At 50.0% G+C, this 18,816-nt stretch overlaps 9 protein-coding genes across 9 annotated transcripts, besides 1 other annotated feature; 4 read left to right on the forward strand and 5 right to left on the reverse strand.

Moving 5' to 3' along the window:
• Positions 1-18,816: part of a sequence feature (contig 1.6 484..266891(-1)) that runs on past both edges of the window.
• ANIA_00337 (uncharacterized protein) lies at positions 63-1,415 on the reverse strand (the record flags this gene model as incomplete). The annotated part of the gene is made up of 3 exons (XM_652849.2): positions 63-599; positions 722-1,146; positions 1,197-1,415. The coding sequence occupies 3 exons, from the start codon at positions 1,413-1,415 to the stop codon at positions 128-130; spliced, it is 1,116 nt and encodes a 371-aa protein (XP_657941.1). The 3' UTR covers positions 63-127.
• Positions 1,961-2,937, reverse strand: ANIA_00336 (uncharacterized protein; the record flags this gene model as incomplete). Its single annotated transcript, XM_652848.1, has 3 exons — positions 1,961-2,700; positions 2,770-2,836; positions 2,902-2,937. 3 exons carry the CDS (start codon positions 2,935-2,937, stop codon positions 1,961-1,963), a joined length of 843 nt encoding a protein of 280 aa, XP_657940.1.
• Positions 3,457-3,870, reverse strand: ANIA_11268 (uncharacterized protein; the record flags this gene model as incomplete). The annotated part of the gene is made up of 2 exons (XM_050610975.1): positions 3,457-3,611; positions 3,741-3,870. The coding sequence occupies 2 exons, from the start codon at positions 3,868-3,870 to the stop codon at positions 3,457-3,459; spliced, it is 285 nt and encodes a 94-aa protein (XP_050469252.1).
• On the reverse strand, positions 4,667-6,037 carry ANIA_00335 (thioesterase family protein). The gene is made up of 3 exons (XM_652847.2): positions 5,760-6,037; positions 5,138-5,696; positions 4,667-5,017 (listed from the first exon to the last, which is right to left on the reverse strand). Exons 1-3 carry the CDS (start codon positions 5,873-5,875, stop codon positions 4,754-4,756), a joined length of 939 nt encoding a protein of 312 aa, XP_657939.2. The 5' UTR covers positions 5,876-6,037; the 3' UTR covers positions 4,667-4,753.
• On the forward strand, positions 6,550-8,543 carry ANIA_00334 (uncharacterized protein; the record flags this gene model as incomplete). The annotated part of the gene is made up of 2 exons (XM_652846.2): positions 6,550-6,590; positions 7,034-8,543. The coding sequence occupies 2 exons, from the start codon at positions 6,550-6,552 to the stop codon at positions 8,178-8,180; spliced, it is 1,188 nt and encodes a 395-aa protein (XP_657938.1). The 3' UTR covers positions 8,181-8,543.
• On the reverse strand, positions 8,757-11,414 carry ANIA_00333 (C2H2 type zinc finger domain protein; the record flags this gene model as incomplete). The annotated part of the gene is made up of 6 exons (XM_050610976.1): positions 11,215-11,414; positions 11,132-11,147; positions 10,514-11,040; positions 10,246-10,455; positions 9,997-10,098; positions 8,757-9,944 (listed from the first exon to the last, which is right to left on the reverse strand). The coding sequence occupies exons 3-6, from the start codon at positions 10,808-10,810 to the stop codon at positions 8,757-8,759; spliced, it is 1,797 nt and encodes a 598-aa protein (XP_050469253.1). The 5' UTR covers positions 10,811-11,040; positions 11,132-11,147; positions 11,215-11,414.
• ANIA_00332 (putative MFS transporter) lies at positions 12,773-14,560 on the forward strand (the record flags this gene model as incomplete). The annotated part of the gene is made up of 5 exons (XM_652844.1): positions 12,773-13,033; positions 13,097-13,424; positions 13,478-13,644; positions 13,694-14,370; positions 14,422-14,560. 5 exons carry the CDS (start codon positions 12,773-12,775, stop codon positions 14,558-14,560), a joined length of 1,572 nt encoding a protein of 523 aa, XP_657936.1.
• Positions 15,406-16,027, forward strand: ANIA_00331 (uncharacterized protein). Its single transcript, XM_652843.2, has 3 exons — positions 15,406-15,583; positions 15,640-15,689; positions 15,794-16,027. The coding sequence occupies exons 1-3, from the start codon at positions 15,451-15,453 to the stop codon at positions 15,968-15,970; spliced, it is 360 nt and encodes a 119-aa protein (XP_657935.1). The 5' UTR covers positions 15,406-15,450; the 3' UTR covers positions 15,971-16,027.
• On the forward strand, positions 16,534-17,841 carry ANIA_00330 (NADH:flavin oxidoreductase/NADH oxidase; the record flags this gene model as incomplete). Its single annotated transcript, XM_652842.1, has 1 exon — positions 16,534-17,841. One exon carries the CDS (start codon positions 16,534-16,536, stop codon positions 17,839-17,841), a length of 1,308 nt encoding a protein of 435 aa, XP_657934.1.

The raw sequence follows: 18,816 nt of genomic DNA on the forward strand, positions 1-18,816 counted from the left end.
AGCCTTGTATATGGGATATCCGGCCATGCCTTCTAGTTTTTCCGGCAAGATGGTGACAAGCTATAGTACGACGTACATCTTTCTGTCTCATTGTTTGCTGAAATGATGGACAGTCCGTCGTGTCCACCTAGGTCCTAGCCTTGAAAAACACCTCCCAAAATTTCCCTTCAAACCACGTCCGATCCGTCTCCCACGCCCTGACAACCAGTTCCCTACCAAGTTTGACTAAATCGAGAACCTGCTCCTGACTCCCCCATCCGGGTGTTGTACTACCCCAGAAAATGAAGTGTACACCGACATGGATGAGCGTTCGGAAGGCAATCTTTACCGGGATATGCTGATACCCATACCCCTGTAAAAAACCTTCTATAACCCACAATCCCGCATCAGTATCTTTGTAGTGATTGAGCATGTACAGTTCTGCGATCATTTGCCCTAAATCAAGAGCTCGAGTTCCATGCTGGGCGAGTTCCCAATCTGTGATAAAGAGCGGGGTCGGGGTTGTCGGTGATGCTGCTTGATCTTCAAACGCTGTTTTGGGAATCAAGACGCTGGTACCGTCAGCATTGAGCTGCAAGGTTGAGTATAACGGGCCTGGGCTAGGAGATTCGCATACTTTCCAGACCAAAAGTCGCCATGTATTGGTCCAATATTCCCGTCCTGGGTGTCCGCATCCTCCAGCTCAGCAGCGGCAGCATCCCTAACTCTTTGAAAGACAGACCTGGTATGACTATCCCCGAGGATATCAGGGTATGCATCAATCATGCTCACAAGACTGTCGTAATTAATAGAAAACTTCAGATCCCGCATAACCGTGTTCTCAGCAAGCTGCTCTGCAAACTTCGACTGCGCTGGGTGTATACTCCAGACGTGGAATAAACGTAGCCAGGAACCTATAGTGCGGCCGATAGACAGTACCCACTCCTTTGAGACCCTTTCCGAGATATCAGATGAGAGCAGGAAAGTCTTTAGGTCTACAGAGTCGGGCAGATCTTCCATGACCTGGGTATATGTCGATCGGCTGAAGTGCAATAGCTTGGGCGATTTGACAATTACTTGATGTTTCTGATCAAAGTCCGAGTCTTCCTTTGTCGTGGTCTCGCTTTGCATGCCGTCCAGGGCCCGCAAGGCGGCTTCCTCTACTAACTATAAGTTGTTAGTCACGCTGAGTCCCAGACAGAAAGGACAAGCCATACACATCGCTTTGCAGTCAGCTTAAAATCTGAGTTTGAAGCGAGATATTCTTCCGCATGCTTGACAATAACGGTTGTCGTGCCATTTGGAAGAGGTCGAGAGAGAACGCCGCGATAAACGAAATTGGCTGTTCCTCCACTAAGCTGAGTGAGTGAGGAGCAGGCAAATGGGCTGCTGGACAGGCCCAATGCAACGGTCTCTTTTACCTCCAACTCTGTCATATTGATGGTGTATCGTGCATGATATTGCACATCGGGGGTTTAAAAGAAATGCGGGGTCCGCTTTGGGACTAGCGAGAAATACGAGGTGACGTCAAGGATATAAGGGCATAGCTTGTATACGACGACCAACTTGAGTAGGTATTTCGAATATGTTATCTAGCGAGGTTAAGAAGGTTGTTTTGGTTTGTTGCTGGGCGTTGATCGGTGTGGGTTAACGGTGCAAGAATTCTAGAGAAGCGCAAGACACAAGTAACCACAGATGTAGCACTCATATCGGAACAAATGTGCTTGTCAATACAAGACAGGGAGCTACTCACCTGCATCAGGATGGTATTGAAACATAACTAGGTGCCCTTATTATTGAGGGCGCGTTTTGCCCGGGCGATGAAGAGCCGTAATTTGAACATTTGTTTAGCATTTCGGCATACCTGACTTAATGGTCGTACTGTTCCTGTCTGTGCAAAGACTCTACCGGGGCAGTTACAACATCCATCCATCAATCAAGAGCAAAACAACACACCAAATAGCTCGGAGTCCAAGACCATCTATGCAAAATCCTCCTCGTCTAAAACGGCACTATCAGGGACATAATCCGATGCCGAACTGTCCACTTCATCCATATATCCCTCGAACCCGTCCTCACCTTCAGCAAGATGATCAGTATAGCTGACCAAGCCGAATGTGGTCGTAGCCCGGCGGGCCCTGGAGGTGCGCTTGACTGGACTTCCGTCACCAACAGCATCAAGTGACCGCTGAGCCTCCTTTCCGATCCCCAAGCCCAAGCTAACTCCAACTTGAACGTCACTGGGGCTTATGAACCCAGCGGTAGCAGCAGCAGGGCTTAAGGCTGGGGGAGGCGATGCAATCTTGAACGTAGGAAAGTTGAGGAGCCCCTCTCCATTCTTCCTGGTAGGCGTTTGGATGGAAATGCTGTCGACCTTCCCCGTAACAAAATCGGTATCCAATTCGTGCTCCGCGTCCGTAGGAACAATAGTGTCGTCATCATCAAGACCCATATCTCTTTTGGGTTGCGAGCTCTGGGTAGGTGCGTTCTTGCCGTTTCCGATGATACCTGCAGCCTTCTTCCGCCGGCCAGACCTAGGGGTTGAATTCGGGGTTCTAGGTTTGCGTCCTCTCTTCGATACAGGAGACAAACTGCTGGATCCAGAGCGAGGGCAAATCATGGAGCTGCCATTGCTCTTTCCCGGTTTAACCATCGCACGGATGCGCACGAGACGCTCAGTGATGGCACGGGGAGTAGGTTTATCCTGGTTATCGATGGCCGCTGTATGTTGGGTTTGGTAGTTAGGCCTGAACTCGGACTAGGAAATAGAAAACGGGCGACGAAACTTACGCCAGACTTCAGCAACCTTTTTAGGATCCAGTCTGAAGTCATGAGTCTCGAGGATCTTCAATAAGAGCTGCAATGTGAGAAGACTGGTTAGTTTGATGCAAAAGCTAGACTCTCAAAGGGCTCTGAACTAACAAGCTGATCTTTCTCAGGAGTCCATTTCATAGGCATGGTGATGGTACTTTGAGGAGAGAAATGCAAAAGAGGCTTGATAGAGAAAGCCGACAGCTCGTTTAGCTAGTGAATCAGTCGAAGGAGAAAGATGGTAAGGCGTGAGGAATACAAAAGAGTAAAGGAAGAAATAGAGGATTAGGCAATATTTAAGAGATCTGGGAGTGAGCTGTGAGCAAGATTGAGGGAGAAGGATTTTGTGTTAGTATCCTCCCTTCCTGAATCTACTCTTCTTCACTTCTCATTTAACATCCCTCTCTCAAAATCAACACAGGAGGAGCAATATGCTTGTCTCTAGCTACCTTAAACTCCTATCCGCTCTTCTTTCGCATACTCTTCAGTATCTCTTATGCTGATACTTCTCTTTCAACATCGATATCTTGCTTTTACTTCCACGCCTCTTCACCTACCTTCATCTGGCTGGCCTTCGACACCTTCCAAGAGCTGGTTTGACTCTTGGACTGCACTCAACCATCTGAGCTCAGAATCTCCAGTAATCTTTAATGGTTCACGCAAAGCTTATTTTATTGTGCGATGAAGAACCATGATACCTCTGTACAGTCTTGGTCTTGCCAGTTCGCTGCTAACCACCTTATGCAGGCTGTTATTTTTCCCAGTGACAAAGACAAAGCCAGTGTCACTATGCCCATGAAGCATTTGTGTTTGAACTTTCCCTGCAGGAGAAGTTTGATACGTTTAGCGTCCGTGGGCGCAGTGTCCTACCTAGACTCAGACAGCGACGAATATATGAAATTGTCAAGTGCCTTTCTCACTCCTGGAAGCAGGTGGAAATGTTTGCGTACCTGACCTTCGTGTGCCTCCGATGGACGTTGTGAACATGGATCGTATTGATGAGGAACTGCTTAGACTAGGAACTGCCTCGACATTTGTTTGGCTTGTCTGATTTGCCGCTGGGTTACCCTGCACCGTCATGTTTGTCGCTTGCCTCCGTTATTTTCAGTTACATTTCAGACCTAGTTCGCATTTACTGTTCAAACAAGGCGAATTACCGGAATGCGTAGAAGCATGCGATGGGAATATCATTATTGGACTGATCTGGGATGAACAAGGTCGGCTCGCACAAGGTCATTATGTACTTGCGGTATGCGCTTGAGGGACGATGATAGAATAGATTCACTTCTTGTGCTATTGAAGCCTAACAATGCCCTACTCTGTGAAGGCAGCTTAGACTGCGAGACAAGCAGGAAATACGTATAGACAGTAAGTAGTCAGCCGAAAATAATGGAGTACCAGCATGTACTTAGATACAAGACATATTGGTATAATGAGAGCTATTTCGATTGATCCATCTCCTTGGCTTCTGGTCCGCAACGACTCCTTCAATACTAACTGACCATGAACTTGTAGAGTACAAATAGAGCGACTCTCCCTTTATAGTCAGGGTTTTGTGATCGACCTCCAAATTGTCATTCAAGGACAATTAAAAAATAAACAAGTAAAAAATGACAAGGGTGGGATTCGAACCCACGCACCTTTCGATACACGGAAGCTTAGAAAGCAGGATCAGGTAAACCTGAACCGTGCGCCTTAGACCACTCGGCCACCTTGCCAGTTGATATAATACTGCACTTTATAATATAATATAAGCAAAACCGCCTCGCAAAACTGAAGGATATTCCAGTTCCTCGCCAATTAAATGACCGATTAGATCGATATCCCAAGATCATTACAAGCACAGGGTCCAAGTTGAAGGATTGATACAAGGAGTAGAAAACAAGAAAAACTAAACTGAGCATGCTCCAATAACAATGAAATTACAACGGCTGTGGCTAAAGAGTTAGCATAAACAGTCCCTTCACATTTTCGCTCTCTTCGAGTTCTTCCTCAAATCTGAGATATACACCACATGATTGCTCAGCGCAAGGATCTCTCCTTCCTCGTTTAGAATTTGGACATTCACATCATACCGCCCGTCCACAACCTTGTGCGAATTCGATCGTACCAAAACCCATTTCGTGCTCGGGCCGGGCCGTTTTTTGAACTCCACCGAAAGACAGAGGGTGGAGAGGGCATAGCGCGAATAGAAGCCCGCTGTGTGAGTTGCAGGCGGTTGGAGAGGCTGTATAGGTTAAGACATCATTAGCGCTTCTTATCCATACGCACTAATTAATTTCAGAGCATGTAATGCGATCTTGCCAGAAAGCGGACCAAAGTGTCGGATTTTTGAAGCTGGGCTTACCATGTCCGCAAGCAGCGCCAGATGAAGAAGATCTGAAATTGGCGTTTCGTCTCGAAATGACAGCCAGACTTCGCGCTGGTGCCCGCCTAGCCGGTGACCCCATAGACCGTCCGCAGAGCGAGGAGCAACCCAGTGTAGCTTTCGAGTAACAGGAGTTGCATCTACCACGGGGTCGTCGATTGTGACGCAATCTGTCTCTCGAGACGGGAGTGGATGTGCACCTAACTGCTCCGATTGTGTAGAGTCTTGTGTCAGGCCCTTTTCATTATCCAAATTGGCGAAAGTAGCAATCGCAATGCATGCAGGGGATTGTTGCGCCTCGCCATACCCCGGCTCTGGCTGTCGAGACAACTCCAAGTCGACCTTGACGACACACAGTCGGGCTGTGGCGCGGAGTATCTTGCATGAGACGGAAACCTGGCCAGGTGGAACCTTGTGAAGGAACTGGATGAAGACATGGATGGGGTCGGGATATTCGGCTACGGCGTCTGTGTTGCTGTTGATAAATCTGCGGGCGGCGGACAGCATCAGGGTTGTTAGGTAACCTCCCAGAACAGAACTGTGCTTTTAGTTAGCATTGAGGATGGGTAGTCGCAGTGTAGCCAATGGAGAATGGACGTACTGCTGCGTGCACCAGTCGCGGGAAATTCTGGCTATCAAGCGATCTGGGGAACCATTCTCGGGCGATAGCGCAGAGGTTGCTTCTAGGAGTGATGGAGTTAGGCTCCTGGGCGCCATATTGTGGGGTAGCTAGACTGAGTTGCTGGATCAGGGAGAAAGACTGGGATTGACGATGCGCGAGTTGTCTATCCAAAGACGAAAGTCGCGATCACATGGTGACACCGTGGAGGTACTAGTATAGATAGAGTGTAGTATTCTAATTATCCACCCAAGAAGTCTCCCGCACTACTGCACACTCTAGCTTATTTCTCCTTCGAGATCGCCTTTCCCTTCATCCACTGAGTGCATCGTTTGGAATTAGGTCTGTGCCTGGCATTCGACTGCTGAGCAAAACTTCATAACTGGGTAAAGGCGCGATAACTCGTTCCCTTTCGACGTCAACGAATGAACTGTTAGACTTTCATCATTGTCGACAACCATCTTTTACAAGGCCGACCAGCAAGGATATTGACAAGCACCCCGGCTCACTTAGCGGGCAATCAGGGGCATTAGCTAGGGCCAAGTTGCTCCTTTCACAACTCACTGCTGAGTTGCCGAGGTCTGAGACCGGCAGTAAGTTCTAGACACAATCCGCGAGGAGATATAATCGAGAAACCGATCTATCACAGGGACCTTCATGTCCAAGCTCGCAAAAGAACAACAAGACGGTTTAGGGCATGGGCATGAATTAAAAGGGATTTGTCGAGTCCTTGATTCCCAATGCGAGGATGGATGGGCCTTTTAACAACAAAATGAACAAAGATAGCCATAGGTGGGCAGATGAGCACATAAGGTACGGATGTTTATCTCCAGTAAAAAGTCGTATTGGTAGGTTCGTATTGCATGACCTATCCATGTTGGCACACCGAATCTTGTCGAAGGTAAATCAGCAGACGGAGCGGCATTTCCGAGCGACCGGCAACCAACGCGGCTGTGAGACGACCGTGGAACGTTTATGAATCTCGGGACATAGATCGGAGCCCGATATTTTCAGTATGCCTCCCGTCAAAAAGAATCGATTGGCGTCCGTGTAGATGGCGAAATAGAAAAGAAAGACGGAGGGTATTCCGTCTCACGTGTCTCAAACTCCTGACGCGGAGTGACCGGAGAACGCGCTCTTTCCTTGCTTTTTTCCGAGTGGCGGGGATTTTTCAGCTCCCGACATGTAACCCAATCTTCCTCCTCCCCGTCCTCCTCTCTTGCTTCGCTTTAAACCCCTATCTTTAATCGATCAAGAAGGAGGCCAAGGAGGACTGGGACGAGCATGGATCAGGGTATAACTGTTTTTCGCAAGAATGAATCAGACCTCCAGAGGCAAACGGAAGCAGCGGTCAACAAGAAACCCAAGCGCGGTCCGCTCAATACCATCGAGCAGGCCGCTCTGATCAAGGTCTGCGAGAAGAGAGCCAGATACGATGAGGTTTGCAACATAACTTCTTCACAATTCTGGTTCGGAATCGAGATGGCTCTCGAAAGAGAGATTGGTCGTCGCTACTCGCACTATTCCTGCAGAAAACGCATCAACGACTACATCACAAATCGTGCTATATATCAAAACGACATCAAGAACGGGATAAAACCGGATCCTGTGCTTCTGCCCGACCCAGAGATCCGCAAGCTGCTAGATCGATGGGAGGAAATGGACAAATACAAGGAACAGCTGGAAAGAGAGAAGGCATTAGGTCAGCTTGTGGGACGGGAGCCTGAAGTGCCGACGAAAAACAAACTACAGAGAGTCGCGGACTGGGTCAGGAGCCTTCCAGACCCGGAGCCTCAAGCTAGACCCCTCGTCACTCCGCCCTCCACCAACTCCTCCCAATCGCCAGTCAAACAGGATGAATCCACTGTTCTTTGGGCTCGATATCGCAAAATTGAAGATTATCGGGCCATTGCACGGTCTAATCAACTCCGTGCGTTGAACAATGATTTAACGAGCAGTCGACAGCTTCTATCGAATATCAAAGAACAATTACACTCGACACTCTACGATCCGCCGGCCAACCAAACAACGACAGGTCTAAAGCGAACTCGGGAAGACGAGGTCTCTCCTGACCGAGCAGCGCCACGTCCTCGAATCGAATTGGCCGAATTGGAGGCTATGGTCAAGCCACCATTGAAACAGAGTCCTGGTAACTCGAATGTCCTTACTCAATCCGAAATTGCGCCCGCCCAGATGCCGATTGAGACGGTATTCAGCAAATTCTGGGAAAGCATGCTGCCATATTTCAAGGAACGAGCTCTGAAAGATGGCATATCCCTCATAAAGTCTGAGTCTATCATGCACGACCTATTTAAAGAAGTTGGGGCCGCCATGACCAAGGCATTTATGAAACTAGAGCAGCAAACCTCTCGATCTCCTTCCGCTTACAAGCCTCCTATATAAGTCCGCTTCACGTCGCATTCGAGCATACGCATCGTCATTTCTGCTATCTACGAGCATTTTCTGTCCTATTTCCGTTTCCGGCGCGCATTGTTTCGTCTTCACTTTCATCATAGGCCACTTTTGAGCTTGATTCAGTTTTCTCATTAGACTGCATAGAGTCGATACCCCGTTTTCTTTGGGTCGTTTGGATTTACGATTTGTTTTACAGTTGCATCGCAAGCATCGCAAGCATCGCATTGCATATCTGCTTGACATCTCTTACTCTTCTCTTATTCTCCTGTACATACAAGACTGCCTGCCCAATTGTGGTGCTGGATATGAAGCATCACTCAGATTGATGAATGAATTAAAGTAAACAAACACGAAACAACTTCATGCCCATGCTGAGTACTCGAATACTCAATCAAAAGGTTGCAAAATCACATTGCCATCTCTACTAAGTCATACTTCGTGAGATCAATAAATAAACGCCATGAGAGCCAAAGTCGCTATACTATACTCATCCACCACCGCCTAGAAACGCCCGCCCTGATGGTATGCAAAAAAAAGACGCCAAATGCCGATCCCAAAAGAAATCTAATGACATAAAATAATCCACTGATTGACAATCTCCTCCATATCATGCGCAATACCCCACTGCGAAATTAGACACCGAAACAGCTTCTGCATCGAATTCATCTCATAAAGAAGGTTGCGGACCGCCGCAACCCCAGGTGGAGAATCCGTCCTTCCCTCCGTTACAAACCGGCTCGTTTCAGAGCCTGTAGATGGCCGGAATCCAGACTCACAGCCGAGGTTCAAGTCCGCATGCGAAAGCAGCGCGTCCTGCCATACAACTGTGCGCGGGAGATGAATATTCGCTATACCCGCGAGAGCGAAGACAACGTAGACTGTTGCTGCGGCGAAAAGCGAAGAGGGCATATGGATGACGTGGGCACGGCCGCGGGGTAGTTGTTCGATTATGTCTTGTATGGCGATGGCATGGAGTAAGGCGCGGCGGGCGTCTTCGGTGTTAACCCAATTTAGCATGTCAAAGCCTGGACGGAGGGTGCGCGAACCGCCAGAAACTTGTTGCGGGATGTCGTAACGGGTGCAGACGTGGCGGCAGAGGACGGTAGAATTAATCATGGTGTCGAGGCAGATGGTATGCCAGCGGAGGAGGACCTCGAGGCGTTCCGGGGCAGAGAGGTGGATACTCATTGTGATTGTTTCGTGCACTTGGGCGAGGGCTCGTCGGACATCTGAGCGGCCGGGGACACCAACGGCGGCGAGGTCGCACTCGTCTGAGTCAGAGACGAGGGATTGGAGGCCTTCGAGTATTACACGGAGTGAAAAGGCGGATAATTGGTAGTCGAGAGCTCGGAAGCTACTTGTTGGTGGGAAGAGGGAGCGGAAGATGAGTCGGAAGGAGGGTTGTTCTGCTTTTTGAGAGCGCATGTGCGTTAACCACTCGTCAGCAGTATTGGCGTCAAATGCAGCCTCGCTGCTGGGTAGAGTGAGCGGGTTAGCGACGTGGCGAGTGGAAGCTCCATCACCAGACATCTGTGCCACGAGTCCATCTAGGATATAGTATGCTAGCAGGGCTCGCTGTTGGATCTCTCGCGCAGCCCATGTTCGCCATTTGCGATCTTTCTCGGAGCTGGGGGTATTGGGGAATGGAACGTCCTCTATAGAGAAGGGTTCACTGTCTAGCATGCCGCAGTGTCGTGCCCAGAAGAAGCCCAGAGGACGGAAAACCTGGCTGGTAGTGCGAATGGCTCGACTCTACATACTGAATTTAGTATAAGACGTGGAAAGGGCTTGCATCAAAGCGTACCTTGGACAAGGCCCCATATATCTGTCCCAAAAGAGCAGTAAGCAGAAGCTGTACGCCGTTGCAAGCGTCGTACGGGCCGCGGTGAGTGATCAACGATTGCCACTAAAGACCGTCAGCGACTCACAGTCCTTGTTTCCTTTGCAGGGTATCTGACATACCGAGGTCGAAACCGCTGTATGTGCTAGCCTCCAAAGGCTTCTCCCTATAGAGAATTAGATAGGGTTGGTCTTGATAGATCACTCGACAAACCTTCGCGACTGAGTCCTTGGGGCCGAGATACAGAGACCCGAGGGCCATAGCATTTAGCAGTAGGGGATGGGTGCAATCGCGGAAAACAAAGGTTGCTCGATGCAGGATCGGGAAGGTCGGAATGAATCGTACGAAGAACATGTGTAGACATTCATCCAGAAATACAGATGTGATCGAAGTCGCCTTTATCGCAGCGGTTACGCTGGAGGACTACATATCATCAGCTACACTCTTCATAGCAGTCACAGGAGCCGCGTAGGTATCTTACCGAGCTTGTCACCATGTCCGAAACATCCCGGACAGCCTGATGGCTCCCGCCCGAGGGGATCGTGCCGATAGAAGAGGCTCGGTCATCGAAAGAGTTGGGTGAGCCAAAATTCATACCGCTCACATCCTGCACGACTGGAGGGATAGGGAGAGATCCGAGAGGTATCTGCCACTGGTCCGGAGAATCCGAGGACATGATACTCTGGAACAGATTCTCGGAGTCGGGCCATATTAGGGCAAAGTCGAGGTCTGAGGCTACGCCCTGCAACCCCGACGCCTGATGAGCATCAGATGCCATCCATGGCTGGTCTGTTGCGGACGTTGACACCCCAGCTTCGGCCGGTGATCGAGCAGCATCCCAGGTCAGAGTGTCCAACGAGGTCACCTGAGGCACCTGCAAGGACTGCTGTGCCTGTGCTTGCTTGGTCGCAGCGGCGCGGGTATGCAATTTCTCGTGGCGGGTCAGGGCATCTTGGCGCGCAAATGGACGACGACATTCTTTGCAGACAAACGGCTTAGATCCGGTATCTTGATTATACCAGGTTGCCGGTCAGCTTTGTTTCTGCTTTTAGTTTCGGCACATTCCGCGTCAAGCTGTGCTCTCTTGGGGAGTCCTTACGGCAACGTTCATGTCTCTAAATGCCGGCGTTAACCATCGAGTCTCCACCGCCAAGGGAAAACTACTCCGAGGTATATACTAACCCTCAAATGTTCAGCCTTGGAGAATCCTTTCTCGCACACCTTGACATATCAGAGGCTTGGCGCCTGGGGATGTGGTTGATGGTGGCATCGTCCAGCAGTAGTGGAATGCGGGTTAAGTCGACAATACATCGACAATTCATCCACAAGGAGGCACCAGCAGAAACGCAGGTCTGGGGGAGTGGAGAGTAGATTTTGAAGCCTGGAGGATGGAGAGATAGGCTGTGGGAGGATTGTGGAGAGTGGAGATCGTGGGAAAGAGATTAAGAGAGGCGTGACTAAGCGTCACCAAGCCTGTCTCGGCCTGGTTCTTTGGCTCTTGGCGTCTCGCTCTCGACTCTCCCGAAATCCATACCAAAGTGCCGTCTTGCGATCCGAAACTTATCCAACCTTTGCCGTGCTGAAGCCTTCAGCCACCGTTCTGGGCTTACGCTTGGCAGTCTTCGGCAGCGTCTACCCCTGGATCCCGACGGGATAAATGATTCTTTTTCCCGAAGCCTAATCATGAAGCATTTTAGCCTACGCAATGATGCGTTCTTGACGCGGTATAAGTGGGAGCATGCCAGTTGCTCGTCGGACAGAACCTGTGATTGCCACTATTTTTACCGCCTTGCGTAATTGCGTCTTCGTAATGTTCTTTACACAATATGCGTTTATGCAACCTGATCATCGGTCACTGGTTCGGGTCAACACCTTGGCTCGGCTTGTACTGTAACAGTGTATGTGAAAACTCTGGGAAGCCGCGTGGCTCGACGGCAATTCGGTGGTGTCCCGATCACGGTTAGCTCCTTCCCTAAGCGAGCTTTAAGCCAATTCAGCCAGTAATTTACCGGTTTAACAATACGACCCTGCAGTCCAGATCCTGGGCCTATAATCAGGAGACTGTGCTTTTCTTATAGTACTCACTTAGATAGGACTGTAGTCTGTCTACGAAGCGCTGAATCATCTCGGGAATTCCGAAATTTTGCCTCGACGGACTACGCTGTCTCAGACTAAGCCAGTGCCTCGTCAAAGACGTCACTGGTTTAGGGCTTGGTCGAGAGCGCGGCCACAAATTTGCTGCTAGAGTATGGCATCTAAGCGAGCTCACTCGTTCCCATGGTGGAGAACTGGGGAGGCCCCCGTGTCACGCTCTCCGCGAGGCCTTCCCCAATGGTGCTCGCCTGGTTGACTGAGTAAGGAAAGCTCCACAGTAATGTCACTCTCCCCGGGGGGAGAACGTCCGTAACCAGCCAACCATGAGACACCGATAGGCCAGAGAGAGCCATATTCCCCGGCTGCCCAGATGAGTGCGGGACTAGCTCTTGCTCAGCATCCGGCAGATGGTGCTCGATCCTCACCGAGGACGCCACAACCATTTGCTTCTTATTCCTTCCAGTCCTGCCCAGGCAGCCAGCCGCGTACTCGAAATAGCCTCTTCCTCAACGTCTCTTCAGGTAACTTTCAGAGACCTTTCAAAGTTCTTTCAGAGAAAAAACATCCAGGAGAGGGGTTGAGACTTCGATAAAAGCCTCAAGAACGCGACGACTACATTAGTAGTCGTTCCTCGCCGACCCTCAATATGCCTACATCTATGGAGATGCATCGCACCTACACTGCCGGGGACTCTCCTGAAACAGATATCCCTCAGCAAGGGTCGAAGAATGGGGTTGATCTAGTAGAAAGCACAGAGGCGGGTATCCCTTCAACATATGCCGATATAGTGGCCTCGCGTATCTCGACGGCACACCGCGATTTCCTGATGGAGCGTCACGGCACCTTGGAACTGGATCCTATCCCCAGCATGGACCCTGCGGATCCTTACAACTGGCCCTCTTGGAAGGTGAGAAATAATCCCCTGGCAAAGACCAGTCGACGAGGTTTGGCTGATGTGTACTCTGGGTAGAAAATCACCAATCTTATTCTAGTAGCCATCCATGCCTGTATGGGCACGTTTGCAGCTGCCGGTATCATACCTGCTTACGAAACGATTGCCGAAGAATTCGGCGTCACCCTTCACCAGGTCACCTATTTGACGTCTCTGCAAATCGCTATTCTGGGTGGTGCGCCTTTATTCTGGAAGCCGCTTTCTAACCGATACGGAAGACGCCCGATTTTCCTGCTTTCCTTGATCTGTAGTTTGGTCTGCAATGTCGGGTGTGCCAAATCGCCTGACTATGCCTCAACTGCAGCCTGCAGAGCGTTGCAGGCGTTTTTCATTTCACCAGCGTCAGGTAAAAACCCTGCTCATGAGTCCAGTCATGAATCATGCTGACGTTTAACCCAGCAATCGGAAGTGGTGTTGTTATGGAAACGTTTTTCAAGAAGGATCGAGCAAAGTATATGGGTGTGTGGACGCTGCTCCTCACGCTTGGAATCCCTCTGGGACCTTTTATCTTCGGTTTCGTGACCTACCGGGCAAGCTATATTTGGATCTATTGGGTCCTAGCAATTGTAGGTCCCTGACCTTCCTTTGAACCGCCATTTATTAACGTTAGGCCAGATCAATGGAGTCCAGTTTATCCTGTATCTCTTTTTCGGACCGGAAACCCGCTATATCGGCACCAACGAGGATCCCAAAGAGCCTGCGTGGAAGAGAGAATACCTCAAAGTTCGACGAATTGATCCTACCCCTCTCCACTGGTCTGAGTTCATCAAACCACTGGGCCTGTGCTTCCGACCTTGTGTCATCGTACCTGCTGCTGCATACTCCATGATCTTCCTCCTCAGCAACGTCTTAGCCACAGTTGAAGTGCCACAGCTGCTGCAGGGGAAGTTCGGCCTCAATGCGGAACAGCTGGGACTGCAATTCTTAGGCCCTATCATTGGTTCACTCATTGGAGAACAACTCGGTGGCCGCTTATCCGATCTTTGGATGAACATGCGGGCGAAACGAGTGCAGCGAAAACCAGAGCCAGAGTTCCGACTCTGGCTCAGCTACTTGGGCTACGCCTGTTCCATTGTCGGCATCATCGTCTTCCTCGTCTGCACCGAGAAGGCCGAGGATGGCAAGTGGAATGTAGCTCCTATTATCGGCATCGCCATCGGAGCTGTTGGCAACCAGCTGGTAACAACCGTCCTTATCACCTATGCGGTAGACTGCCACCCCGAAGATGCCTCGAGCGTCGGTGTTTGTATCACGTTTGTCCGGCAGATTTGGGGTTTTCTCGGACCGTTCTGGTAATTTTGAATTTGACTCGATGCGCGTTCGACTCGCTAACAGGTATTCAGGTTTCCGGGCATGTTCGAAAACGTCGGTATCGCTGCGAGCGCTGGTGTCTGCGTGGCGCTTATGGTTGGAGCCAGTGTCCTGCCAACAATTGCCCTGCAGTGGAAAGGACGCTCTCTTCGGCCATCAATGAAAGAGTAGTCTGAGGGATGCTTTATCAGTAAACGGCAGATCTGAAGCTTGTTTTGGTGGTTTAGTCATGGCTTGAAGACATGGTCTGGGAGTACTCTGGGATAGATCTGGTATAGAATAGAAAAACGCAGCGGGTTTAGACGGTATAAGAGAATATAAAGGACTTCCCCACGGACGAACACTTACTAGTAGAGAACTAGCCCACATCTGCCAAAGAAAGTTGCCGAAATTATCGGGTCAAAATCAGACCACCTGCAGTGGTGCCATATCTATTCATCGGCATTCCGATCGGCCTGCCCCAACGAAGCCGGCACACTCAGGACTCGGCCTTCCGAAAATTTGGCGGTTGAGCTTGATGTCGTTGACAGCATGGCGGGTCATAGAATACTAAAGACCAGAAATCTAGTAGCGGTCAAGGACGATGTATACAGTGTTACAGTCCTCTTTTGACATTCATTCTGTTCTGTATGAGCTGTAGCCACTCTAGCCACTCAAGCGATCACAGGGCTGACGGCGGATAAAGAGTGTTCCGCCAGGCTAAACGCATAACCTCCGACTCAATATACGATCGGACTATGAGCCGACACGGTGTATGGGCCATACACGACCTTCAGAGTATTTAAAAATCCCGTTTAGGTTTTCCCTTGTCTACAGGGTCGTCTCTGGTCAGAATTCAAAGCGATATATGCGCCGACAAGTGTACTGACAAATAGGTCATTCAGGCATAACATATGTACATACCTCGGATTATCCGTGCTAATGCAGTGTGGGGAGAATCGTGGGGATGTGGGAGGGGGACAATCCGTATACCAATACCCCAGGCTCTTTAAGCTTCGCTATTCCAACAAACCCAACTTCTCCTGACACACAACTACAATATACAAGTCACTTAATTCAAAATGTCCTCCCCTAAAGGCCCCTTTACTCTCGTCACCGTCAACACCGCGCCCGAGCGGGCCAAGCGCCTCATCGGCCGCATGGTCGAGGCGCTCAAGGACCGGTATACCATTATCCATGTTGATAACTGCGAGTGTACGTTGCCCACCTGATCGGTAGAAATTGAGAACATAAAGCTAACAAAGACATAGCTATTGAAGAGGTTGCGCCTAAAGTGACGCAACATAAGCCTGACGTTCTGGTACGCCGCAACTTCCTCAAACCAGTTCCAGCGCAATTCGCTTTCAGATCTGGAGCAAAGATGAGTTTGACGAGTCTGTTAGAGCGAGGTACTGACGCGAACAGTTCTCCGCCTCTATGTGGTCCGCCGAACAAGCGGCTGAAATCCAGTCCATCGCGCGTAGCATCAAGCCCGATATCAAGCTGCATGCGATCCCGCAAGGTTTACAGGTTGAGAAGGGGCCTGACGCGATTGTTGAGTACTTGCTCGAGAATGTGCCGGGTCTCTTGGATGAGAATTAAACTCAGCCCGTGCGTTACGAGGATGTTTGGGAGGTGAGGTCGAAGCGGGTCATTTACGCATACTAAAATATGTACTCTGCAAAGCGCGTATGGGAGGGTCGGGTACTGCATAGGGCTGATCTGATTCATGTATATATCTAAAACCATAGACAGCTATTTTGTCGATATGAGCAATGAAGAATATGATCTCGGATAGTCATGACACATGCTTCGCTTGATTGGTGATAAGCCACTTGCGCTCTGCACGATCGAAATCACGCAAGCAGAGGCAGAAATGGCTTTTCGATATCAATCATGCTGATACTTCCGGGAAAAACTATCTAGAAGGAGGAATAGACCTCGGATCGTTAAACGCCGATCGCTAATTTAGGATTCTACAAAATTCCAACTCCATCGAGGTTCCATTCTGATTTGTCAGCGTGCATAAGTCGACTTACTATACACAACTTAGCAGGATATGGTAGATATAAAGCAATGTCAAGGGCGCAAATCATTATGTATCGCAGTCAACCGCGGTCTAAAGCACTACACACCCAGTCTCCAGATCCTAGAGCACACCCACCATGTCGGACCTCGCAACGGCGCCCTCACCTTCTTACCCTGGAGCCCCAGGGCTCACCTACTTCACGCCGGCCACCAACCCTGGCGCAGCTATAAACCCAGCAGCCAAGGAAACACCAACCCTCTTTCGCCCGCTCACAATCCGCTCGGTAACGCTCAAGAACCGCGTTATCGTCGCGCCAATGTGCATGTACTCTGCAGAGTCCGACCCATCCTCACCCTCAGTCGGCGCCCTGACGGACTTCCACATGGCACATCTGGGCCACTTTGCACTGAAGGGGGCAGGGCTGGTCTTCACTGAAGCGCTCGCTGTCCAGCCGAATGGACGCATCTCGCCGAACGATGCGGGAATCTGGCAAGAAGGTACTGAGTCAGAGCAATTCAAAGGTCTGAAGCGCGTTGCGGATTTCGTACACTCCCAGGGCGCAAAGTTTGGTGTGCAGCTGGCGCACTCCGGGCGGAAGGGAAGCACGGTTGCGCCGCCGCTGGCTGCGTCAAGAGGGGTGAGGGCTCTTAAGGCTGATGAGGGGGTGTTTGGGTGGCCAAAGGATGTTGTTGGCCCGAGTGGCGGGGAGGAGAACAAGTGGGAGCCTGGGAATATATCATACTGGGCTCCTCGGGAACTGACCGTGGCAGAGATCCAGGAGATCGTCAAGGCGTTTGCGAAAAGTGCAGAGATTGCCGTTAAGGCGGGTGTGGACGTGATTGAAATCCACGCTGCGCATGGCTATTTGGTGAATGAGTTCTTGAGCCCCGTGACGAACCGTCGAACAGATCAGTACGGAGGCAGCTTTGAGAACCGCACGCGGATCCTGCGTGAGATTGCGTTGGCGATTCGCGAGGTTATTCCAGAGGGGACGCCTCTGTTTCTGCGTATCAGTGCGACGGAGTGGATCGAGGATCAGCCTGCTGCTAAAGACTTTGGATCCTGGGATTTAAAGGCCAGCATCGAGCTGCTGAAGGATCTGCCTGAGTTTGGAGTGGACTTCTTGGATGTGAGCTCGGGGGGCAACCATAAAGATCAGAAGTTTCATTTCTTCACGGACTACCAGACCGAAATGGCCGCGAAGCTGCGCAAGGAGCTCAGGGCTTCTGGTGCAAGGACACTTGTCGGCGCTGTTGGGTTCATAACGCAGCCTGATGCTGCGGCCCAGATTGTCCAGGGAGCTGATGAGGAGGGCGTTGAGGCCAAGGCCGATGCCGTGTTAATAGGGAGGCAGTTCTTGCGTGAACCAGAATGGGTCCTGAACGCGGCGAAGAAACTAGGTGTCCAGGTTAATCCCCCTATTCAGTTTGGTCGCGCGATGTGATTGAATATGTGGGTTTTTTTTCCTAGAGGAAATATCCTTTTGGGAGTACGGCTAGAAATGGTGTCTCAGTAAACTGTATCCAGACAATGAATAAGTCACTTGAAAGACAACAACTATTCTTAGCACTTGAGCGTCTGCGCCCATCCATGGAAGGGCATAAGGGCACAGTGAGCAAATACAAACTGGAAGCAGTTGGGCTATTTCCTCCCCAATGAGGCTCATTGCTATTCAGCCTGAGCCCGTCATGGACCGAACTGTTGTGTATGGGTCGAAAAGGAAATATACATATACAAAGAGAAAAGGAAGGAAGGAAGGAAAAGAAAAGAGAAGACTTGACACTGCCAAATTGTGGAATCGAAGGTTCACCTCTAATAAAAGCGGAGACAAGAAACTGTGCCCCATGTTACAGAGGTCAGGGGTGCAAAGTGGCTTTTTGCTTCGATGAAGAGGTCGTATTGCTAGCAGCTTCTGTGCTAGTTTGCTTGTATTCTCAAAGGCTTTACAGATAGGCATAATCCTAGGCCTCGAATAGCGCTCATGAATCTGACAGTTAGCTAGCCAATGTTCTAATATCCTGTGGTAGACCAGGATAGCTCAGATGGCGGGATAAAAGTCCTTAAGTTGACTGTTTCTTCTACTGCTGCATATTTTGCATAATCAAGAGAAATTATGAAGACTGACTCTTTTGAGAAGTGATATCCAAAGCGAACAATAACCTTATCCAGGTTGTAAATCTTGTCGAATCTTGTCGTACTCATCAAGGCTATGGGTAACGTGGATGTCACCCACGCTACTTTTGTCCATAACGTTGTTTCATAGATCTTGCTTCACGTACTAGTCGAAAAGCAAACAGCCTCTGAGCGTATTAGAGAACATGACGATGAGAGGCGGCGTCGTTCAATCGGATTGGCAATGGCGAGAAGCTGAAAGCCGTAAAGGGTTCGGGCGCTTCTTTTTCATGCTGCTGTTTGTTGT

The sequence above is a fragment of the Aspergillus nidulans genome, chromosome VIII (genome assembly GCF_000011425.1).
Source record: "Aspergillus nidulans FGSC A4 chromosome VIII".
NCBI lineage: Eukaryota > Fungi > Ascomycota > Eurotiomycetes > Eurotiales > Aspergillaceae > Aspergillus > Aspergillus nidulans.